The 10188-nt window shown below is 37.5% G+C and overlaps 1 protein-coding gene across 1 annotated transcript; it reads right to left on the minus strand.

Annotated features, from left to right (window-relative positions):
• Positions 1-1645: 1645 nt before the first annotated feature.
• LOC127436952 (uncharacterized) lies at positions 1646-4388 on the minus strand. Its single transcript, XM_051691497.1, has 6 exons — positions 4148-4388; positions 3761-3823; positions 3315-3470; positions 2641-2697; positions 2469-2540; positions 1646-2348 (listed from the first exon to the last, which is right to left on the minus strand). Exons 1-6 carry the CDS (start codon positions 4310-4312, stop codon positions 2250-2252), a joined length of 612 nt encoding a protein of 203 aa, XP_051547457.1. The 5' UTR covers positions 4313-4388; the 3' UTR covers positions 1646-2249.
• Positions 4389-10188: the final 5800 nt, after the last annotated feature.

Raw genomic sequence — 10188 nt, forward strand, 5'->3', positions numbered from 1 at the left:
TAAATATGCATTTTATTTAAGGGAATTGGAAAAAAGAAGGAATAGTTAAAACAAAAATACAAAATTATCATCATTTACTTGTTTTCATGTCCTTTGAAATCCTTTGAAAGTCACATGGACTTCTTTTATGATGTTTTTATAGTGTTTTTTTTATGGAGCTTGATAGCCCCTGGTCCCCATCCACTTTTTTTGTATTGAAGAGAGCAGCTGCGTTCCTGTCCCCGTTGGTAGTGTTCACGGGCCGGGCCCGCGATAGCGATCTCCCCGTCGGTAGCGATCTCTGGGGGGACCGAGGGGGTGGGCCCTGCCTCTGAAAATATGGATTAAAACACTGGAGTTGTATGGATCACTTTTATGATGCCTTTATGTGCTTTTTGGAGCGTAAACATTTTGGCACCCATTCACTTGCATTGTATGGACTTACAGAGCTGAAATATTCTAAAAATCATAAATTGTGTTCTGCAGAAGAAAAAAACTCACACATCTGGGATGACACAAGGATGAGTAAATTGTGAGAGAATGTTTTATATTTGGGTGAATGTAATGAGGTAAGGATGGGCAAGGAGGAGGCGGGAACTGGCTGAACAGTAAACATAAAGTTTAATGAAATAACTCAACATAAAACAAACATAAACAAACACAGACACACATGCAATGCAGCCGTGTGCATCTCTATCTCTCTTGAACAGGCACCTCCGGCTAGTCTTCATCCCCCTCTCGGCTGATTAGTCCGATTCAGGGCCCCGCCCTCCTCCTCGTCACAGTGGACTATCCCTTTAAGGAAGACAACATGAACAAGCACATCACTTCTGTAGAATTCAGATTTCTTACCTTGGTATATGTTGTCCTTTGACCTAGATATATTCTAACCATCACTCACTCAGTTGTAAGATACAGTTTGCATTTGACTTGTGAGAAACATGTGAAAAATGTATGTGAATCCCCTTTAATTTGAACTTGACCTTGTGCATGCTTGAAACACTTTCATTCTAGCTGCACAAGTACGAAATGCAGAGGGAAAACGAACTGTCTCAAAACAGAGCTTGTGTAGTTGATTTGAGGTTTGCATATACTCATTTAGTTAAAGATAACTGTTCTTCAAACAATGTTGTGGACGAACAGTATTTGATATTCTGTGGAATATTTTGGAATATATTTTGAGTAGGCTGATACTGGGCTCCCGTGGCTTAATGATGGATTCTGGACAAAATGTAGGGCTACATCTGCCTCTGATGATGGCTTTTCTGCCAAAAATGCCCTTTAGTTTTCTTAGGCTGTTCTCAGAGGCACATACACTATATGGCAAAATGTGGACACCTGAACACCACAACCAATTTGCTTGTTGAACATTTAATTTCATAACCATACATTTGTATCTGTATAAGCTTTCATTGTTCTGGGAAGGCTTTCCACTAGATGTTTCAATGTGGGGATTTACTCTCATTCAGACACAAGATCAATCAATGATCTATGAGGTCAGGCACTGATGTTGGTGTTCCAATTCATCCCAAAGAGGTTCAGGTCTGGGCTTTGTGCAGGCGAGTCAAGTTCCTCCACATCAGATTCACAGTTTACTATATACCTCACTTTGTGCACAGGGGGCATTATTCTACCCATATACCTAAAAATGTTTGTCTAATTAGATTGCATGGTTACATGCTTGATTTTATGCACGTTACTAAAATAGATGCAGCTGAAATTGCCAAACCTGTTAATTAGAAATGGCCATGTAGTGCACATGGGTGTACACACATAAGCAAATACATAGACACAGATGTCAAAAAGGTTTTACTGAGCAGACAAATTAATGCAATAAAAAACATTACAAAGGAAAACATGTATTTTGTGTTGTCATTTAAAAAAGATATGAATATACTATTTTCTCACCTGCGTTTACTGCAGTACACTCAATCTTTCACCGAAAGTACATAAGCAATATACATTTAATTTTTAAATACTCATTACTTTAGAAAAATGATATTTAAATATTTAAAGATATTTGCACTAAAAAGCTTGAATATCTGAACATTTGATCATAAAACTAAGATATCTTTTTAGAAACATGAGTAGACTCTTATTAGAAACCTGAGTAGACTTGGTATTTTGCCCTTTGGACGGATACAGTGAATGACATTCTTGGTTCTTTGCATGCATCCTTGCATTTATGTACGTCTTAACGTTTCTTGGCAGAGTTGTGACAAATAAGTAACACATTTTAGCCCTGCATTCATGGAATGTCATGTCTCTCCTCAGTCACTCCTATTTTCCCGGAAGCCTTTTCCATGCATGTAGAAATGGAGCAATTTCAGCTCATCCATGACCCTATCCTGGATATTCACATCTTCAATCTATAAGTAGTAAAGATAAAGAGTGAGAAAAGAAAACAGAAACATATGTAAACAGGTTTAATGATCCTTTCAGTACTTCAGTGGACAGCAAAAACTGTAATTTGCAGTGCCCATACCTACCCTCTCACTTGCATACATAAGTTTCTGTAGCTGTAAGATGGCTACCTGTTTTGGCCTCAAATTTTTAGAAACCTAAACAAAAGTACATTTAATTGAGTTTGAATTGCTTCTGAGTCGTGATGTTTACTTGTATGACAGATTTGTGATTGGAAATGAGTACACAAGCCTTTACCTTTAAATTTTGTGTTGTGTCAGCTTTCTGATATAGATAATCACATCCTTTTTTAATCTGAAACAAAGAAGAGGGGCAAAAGACTTAGGTCAGTATTGTAGTGAGGCCTAAGTTAATCTCCTAAACCTAAAATTCTGCTATATTGCATATACTTATAGAATATGTTAGGTACAACCCTTCTTAAAAGACCAGCTTAGGCAAGCATGAATTTCCATGCTGGTTTATGCTGGTTAGTTCTGGTATGCTGCTGTTTTAGCTAGTGGACCAGCACAGCTATCCTGTTCAGGGGCAAAACTTGGTGTAGCTGGGCAACCAGCATGGTCTTTTTGGTTAAGTTAGTAAACCAAGGACAATTTGTTGGTTTAGTTATTAAAGAAGCCTGGTGTTGGCAGCAGCAAACCAGCATCCCATTTTGGCACCAGCTTCTAAAATAAAACATATGTTGGTGACTCGCCTCCTGTGAGTTATGACATAATTGCATTATTCAAAGACACTCTACGGTGGAACATTTCATGGTTTACTCTATGATCATGGTTTATGAATGGCAAGGTAATGGGTTTGATTCCCAGTGAACACACATGATGATAAAATGCACTACAAGTTGCTATAGGTAAAAGCGTCTACCTGATGCATTAATACAAATATTCAGAGAAGAAATGGTGGCGTGTGCTGACCTTATACACGCAGTTCCTGAGTTGATCCATGATGTATATCAGCTCATGATGGTTAATTTCTCCTATGTGCTGTTCAAATGATCTCCTCTGTGTCTCAACAAGAACATCTTGAAAGAGGTCAATGATTTTGTGCAGGACACAGCTATGAAGTTCTTTCTAAAAAATGAAAATGATATAGATCAATTTAAAAACCTGATGCCACCTGAAATGTAGACAACCTCTCAGGCGCATATTGATCATATTTCGGTTCTTTTGGGCAGTATTTAAATCTAAGCTTAAGTAGAGCTCTGGATAGAGTGTTATGAAAGTGTGTAGCAAGGAAGATACAGTATACTGTATATCAATATTTCTTTAATGTATTATATACTTTATGATATAGTTTATTTCATACAGTAATCTTTCATGCAACATGAGCTGATAACATGAATTCAGACAATGCCTCTTACCTTTTTACGAATTTTGTCAAAGAAATTGTGCTTCAGGAGGATGTTCTTGCCATCTGCTGCTATCTGAGAAGATCGTTAAAAACTTCAGCATTTGAAATGTTCAATGTCTCCAGGGCATTTTAAGAATTCTATTGTGTGAAAAAGTCCTTGTAAACTGATTCTGCCTCGGAGCACCTGATTTTGAAGATCTGGTTGTAAACCTTTGTTGACTTCCAAGATTACTTCCATGGGTATACTGTATGACTCCGACTTGGTAAGGTACGGATTAGTTGGATAACAAGTGCATGCAGTTTTTTTGTATCCACATAATGAGCAATGCGTTCGCGTTCTAACCCCAATGCACAACATAAGGCATAAGTAGTGTTACAGCTAGAACAGAGTACTCACCACAACCTTGCTGACATCCTTGGCAATTTTCGCCACCACACTCAGATCAAAACATGGGACATGTTCATCTGGGACACACGTGGCATCTTGGAATACCGCTGCAAACTCATATATAGGAATTCCAAGTGTGAGGAACAGAAACAAATACTTCAAAGCACTGGCCATACTCTGGTTCAAATTGACTGAATGACAAGGTTACTGAACAGAGCTCCTTGCCGATACTCCTGTCTTATTCCGTTCTTCTCTTTCCTTCCTTTGCTTTCTGTCTAGCTCTCACCTTTGTATTTATAGTTTTCTGGTGACGTCAGCTTTTTTTCTCTCATTAAGATTCCTCTTCAAGATGTCAGTTGTGCCCTCATTGGATAAACGGCAATGTAATCTATGTTGGGGTTGTTTGAGCTGGGATTGTCACTGCAGAATGTGTATTTTTTTTAATTTTTTTTGGCAGATTCACATTTTTTGAGGGTGTTTAAATAAAAGTTAGTCACCACAAAATTGTAATACAACTGTATAATGAGGTCATGACATTTGTGTGGCTTGAGGATGTCCCAGATTCTAAATGTAAACCACAGTTTGGGTCAAGGAAATATCATTAGAGGTAAGAGCACCGTGATAATTATACTTTAACACCAGTAATTAATCATGTTGTATTTGCATGTTATGATTCATGGTGGCCTAGACTTTTATCAATTGAATATTGAATATTGAATAAATAGTGAAAAAAGTGAAAACGGGGTGAGAAGGGGTCACTCTAATGGAAACCCATGTAGGAAGATTTGAAATCTAGGCCACTTGTAACTTGCGTGAGCGTTACCTTTATATTTTGTTGTTTAAGGTCAGTAGCATCAAATGTGACATTTGTTATTACTTATACAAAAAATAATAATTGTGCTACTTGTGAAACAACTAAAGTGATAGGATTGCATGACAGTCCTCATCATAGTAAGAGACCACTGAATTGTCTAATGGATAATACAGTACTTTTTCTCACAAATATTAACAATTTCTTCATATCTTAGCAGTAGAAGGCCAATTGATATTAGGCATTTCCAAAGTAAGGCCTTTTTAACCAGATGACTGAGGTGAGATTGTTTGGAATATGTTTACACAGCTAAATCAAAATCCATCCAAGCTTTCGATTGTATTTGAATGCCTCCAAATTCATTTCAAAACTGCACAAAGTCTGCTCTACACCTTGCTGTACAATCCCCACACTCAAGGAATTTCCAACTTTCATGAACTCAGCATGTTGACTACCTGAAATGATACAAAGGGGGTTTGGGGTGGAGATGGGTAGAGGGGACTTTCCAGAGACAATGTTTCTCATTTAGCACTTTGTCTTCATCAGCCTTTTCTCTAATTCCTTGAAATACAGGTCTACAGTCTGTAAACAGGAAACTGTTTTGAGCTACTGTCCCACTGTTCATGACCTGTACCTGGCCATCTGAAAAAAAATATCTACACACCTCATAATGACTGAGCAATGCATGTCTAAGAGGATTCATTCACCCAAAAAGGTCTCCCACAGAACACAGTCACAATTCACTTGCATTGTATGGAGAAAGGAAATAGATGCAATGGAAGTGAATTGTGACTGAGGCTGTCAGTCTCTAAAGTCCTACAGGTTTAGAACAACATGAGGGTCATGTTTTCACTTTTGGATGAACTATCTCTTTAATGCAAGGCTAGTTGTTTTTAGGCAAATAGCAAACAAAGAGTCTTTTGTGTAGGTGACATTTGATCATGTTTAGAGCCTTCTTTACCAGGTTTTCTAAAGGCATCTTTTTACAGCAGAGTTATGGCTGCTCTGAGCAGGCTTTGTGCCTGATCAAAATTCTATGTAAAGACAAAATGTTACATAAAAGGAAGACTAAATTATGCTGGCTCTGACTCGCATTTTGCGCAATTCATCATCTGCTTAGATAAAGCTTCTGCTGGCAAATTACAATAGCATCATCACTTTTCTTCCACTAATTTTCATGTGACATGCTTCAGTGACAGCATAGCTGTTCATGCAGTGTTTTGGATGCTAGTGTCTCTTAACCAGCCAGACTTCCTTGGTCAACCAGCTTCACCAGAAAGGCCATGCTGGTCAACCAGCTTCACCAGCTAAGTTTTGTTGGTGCTAGCATGGCTATGCTGGTCCACCAGCTAGACCAGAACCAAACTAGAACTAATTAGCTTAAACCAACTTTTGTACAGAAATTGATGCTAGCCTAAGCTTGTAATTTTAGCAGAGTATTCTTTGAGTCTTTGAACTAATTATGCCCTTCTATTGTGCACATAATGCACCATCTTCCACAATTCATATTAATGAGAAGAACTCTATATTGTCGCCACAAAGTTGAAGCTTTCTGCTGTCTCGTGGAAAGTAAATGTTGGCAGCTAATCAAATTGTTGAATCAAATTTAACAGAATTCTGGTAAACTGCTAATCTCTTTCTTCTCATATTTCATAACAGCAAGTCTCCTAGCTGAAGAAAAAAGAACAGTTAAAATCCAGCCTAAGCTGGTTGGCTGATCTTAGCTGGTCTCCCAGCCTGGCCAGGCTACATAGTTGACTGTTTTTAGGGGGCTTTTAGACACTTTTTAGCTGGCTAGACTGGGAGGCCAGCTAAGACCATCTTAAACCAGGTAAAATCAGCAATTCATTACCAAACCATACACCACAGAATTTTAAATTGAATTGCATGTTTTTATGTAGGCAGAGGCTATTTGCAGGCTATTAAGTGCTAATAGCAATAGATGTGTTTTACACGTGCAAATAGCTGCAGATACTATTTGCACCCCTAATACTAACATGCAGTATAGGGGGATCACTGCGGCATGTTTATTGTGTTTATTTAGAGTCTCACAGACACCCTACACCAACCCTTAAATCTAACTCTAACCTTCACTTACAAAAAGTAACCATTGTTTTACTACAGTAACCATATTATCACCATGTTATTTTGTGGTAAAATCCCAGTAGCCAAAAAATGTCACATGTTTTCTATATTTACACCTTATTACTGTAGTAACACCATGGTTAATTGCATTAAAACTGTGGCTTCAGCCATAAGACCTTGTTACTACAAAATTACTACAGTAAAACCATGGTTAATTAAATCTGGTTCAAACCTTTCTCTCAACCTTCATTGTGACCAAATCACTGTGAGGAAATTAACAGTCAAATTCATTCTCATTTATTAATATATGTAGTATTAAAAATATTAATAATGGAGACAGGAAACAGGATGGGGAAAAGGACATAATTGAACCCTGATCATCCACACAAAAAAGCACATATACACCATTGATTTCACCAGACTATTGGAGTGCAAATAGCCACGCTGTTTGGCCGGTTCGATTTACACCTAGTGCAATGGTCACATTTTATGTATTTTCCGTCTTTTGCCTTTGCATGCTAATTGTTAACTTGAGCGTGCGTGTCAATCACTCAGTCAAATATATCTGTACAAAAGCCTTTTTCTAGGACTCCATCCTGCAAGTCTTCATAAGGGTACTTTTTCCTGGCTGCCACATAATAAGAATACATTTCCAGCTTCACTTTTTTGAGGGAGTGAAACCTTATATTAGCTCATTTGTTGTATTGTGTGGCTTCGCTATAACATTGCGTTGTTACACTACATTCACCTACTGTACACTGACAGATAGAGGCAAACCTGTTCAGTTACATTTTTTATTTGTATTTTTTATCTGGAAGGTCTGTAAGGATTATGAAAGAAGGACATAATTTTTATTTGTTCCAAATAGGTCGTCTTTTATAGAAACATGGAACAAATTCTACTTTCTATTCATATGACCTAATAGTTGATATAGGCCTATACATAGTATAACTTGTGTTTACTCTAAACATGCTTGTTGTATCTATCTATCTATCTATCTATCTATCTATCTATCTATCTATATATATATATATATATATATATATATATATATATATATATATATATATATATATATATACAGTCATGTGAAAAAGAAAGGACACCCCATGAAAACCTCAACATATGGATATTAGATCTTCATTTTAACAATATTGAGAGATGGGATGGAGGTAATATAAATAAACTAATAAAACTGAAGAAATGTCTTTTTAAAATTATTTGTAAAATGTGCTTAATAGAAATGGAATTTTTGGTGAGGAAAGAGATAGGACACCCCCACATTTATTTACTCGAAATCAGTCATTCCACTGTCCGGAAAATAATTTACAAGTGGAGAACATATAAACAACTGTCAACATGCCCAGGTCAGGCCGTCCTAGCAAGTTCAGCCAAGAGCAGACCGCAAGATGCTCAAAGAAGTCTCCAACAATCCTAGAATGTCATCTCGGGACCTACAGGTAGCTCTTGCCACAGTTGATGTCAAAGTACATGCATCTACCATAAGAAAGAGACTGCACAAGTTTGATTTGCATGGGAGGTGTGGAAATGTCATGGTTTGTGGCTGCTTTGCTGCAGCAGAACCTGGCCAGCTCAATATCATAGAATCCACTATGAATTCTTCATTGTATCATAGGGTGCTTGAGAAAATGTAAGACCATCTGTCCGAAAATTGAAGCTGAAGCGGATGTGGACTGTGCAACATGACAATGACCCAAAACATTCCAGTAAATCCACCAAGGAATGGCTCAAAAGAAAGTAATGGAGAGTTCTGGAATAGCAAAAGCCCGGATCTTAATCATATTGAGATGCTGTGGGGTGATTTGAAACAGGTTGTGCATGCAAGAAACCCCTCAAACATCACACAGCTGAAAAAATTCTGCATGGAGGAGTGGGAAGAACTTTCTCCCAGTCGATGTCAGAGACTGGAAGACAGTTATAGGAAATGTCTTATTGAGGTTATTTCAGCCAAAGGGGGCAATACCAGCTATTAGGGCATAGGGTGTCCTAACTTTTTCCTCAGTAGGAATTGGCATCTTTGTAAATTTTTTGTTAAATAAATGATATAATGGTTAAAATGTCATTGTTTTTGGTTCAATTACATCACCTTTATCTATATATATTGTTTGAAAGAAGATCAAATATTGATATGTCCATATTTCTTAAAGGTGCAGTATGTAAGATTCAGAAACCCTTGTTATTAATGATGCCTGTGGCCGATAAGTAACTGCAGCCTGTTGCTCGTGATCACGCACACACTGTATAGGGATGCGAGCAAGCATGACTCCATAGGAAAGCGAGACTGAACATGATTCACCGGCATCATGATGACAGATGAGGTAGCATAATTAAAATTACATAGTTATGACTGTTTTACTACAAACTTTGAGACTGTATGTTATATTTGACTCTCCAGTGCTGGAACAGGGCTAAAACAAAGTGAGGATATACAGTTGTGCTCAAAATTTTGCATACCTTGGCAGAAATTGTGAAATTTTGGCATTGAGTTTGAAAATATGACTGATCATGCAAAAATAATGTCTTTTATATAAGGATAGTGATTCATATGAAGCCATTTATTATCACATAGTTGTTTGGCTCCTTTTTAAATCATAATGATAACAGAAATCACCCAAATGGCCCTGATCAAAAGTTTACATACCCTTGAATGTTTGGCCTTGTTATAGACACACACGGTGACACACAATGGTTTAAATGGCAATTAAAGTTTAATTTCCCACACCTGTGGCTTTTTAAATTGCAATTAGTGTCTGTGTATAAATAGTCAATGAGTTTGTTAGCTCTCACGTGGATGCATTGAGCAGGCTAGATACTGAGCCATGGTGAGCAGAAAAGAACTGTCAAAGACCTCCGTAACAAGGTAATGGAACTTTATAAAGATGGAAAAGGATATAAAAAGATATCCAAAGCCTTGAAAATGCCAGTAAGTACTGTTGAATCACTTATTAAGAAGTGGAAAATTCGGGGATCTCTTGATACCAAGCCAAGGTCAGGTAGACCAAGAAAGATTTCAGCCACAACTGCCAGAAGAATTCTTTGGGATACAAAGAAAAACCCACAGGTAACCTCAGGAGAAATACAGGCTGCTCTGGAAAAAGACGGTGTGGTTGTTTCAAGGAGCACAATATGACGA

The sequence above is a fragment of the Myxocyprinus asiaticus genome, chromosome 47 (genome assembly GCF_019703515.2).
Source record: "Myxocyprinus asiaticus isolate MX2 ecotype Aquarium Trade chromosome 47, UBuf_Myxa_2, whole genome shotgun sequence".
Lineage (NCBI taxonomy): Eukaryota > Metazoa > Chordata > Actinopteri > Cypriniformes > Catostomidae > Myxocyprinus > Myxocyprinus asiaticus.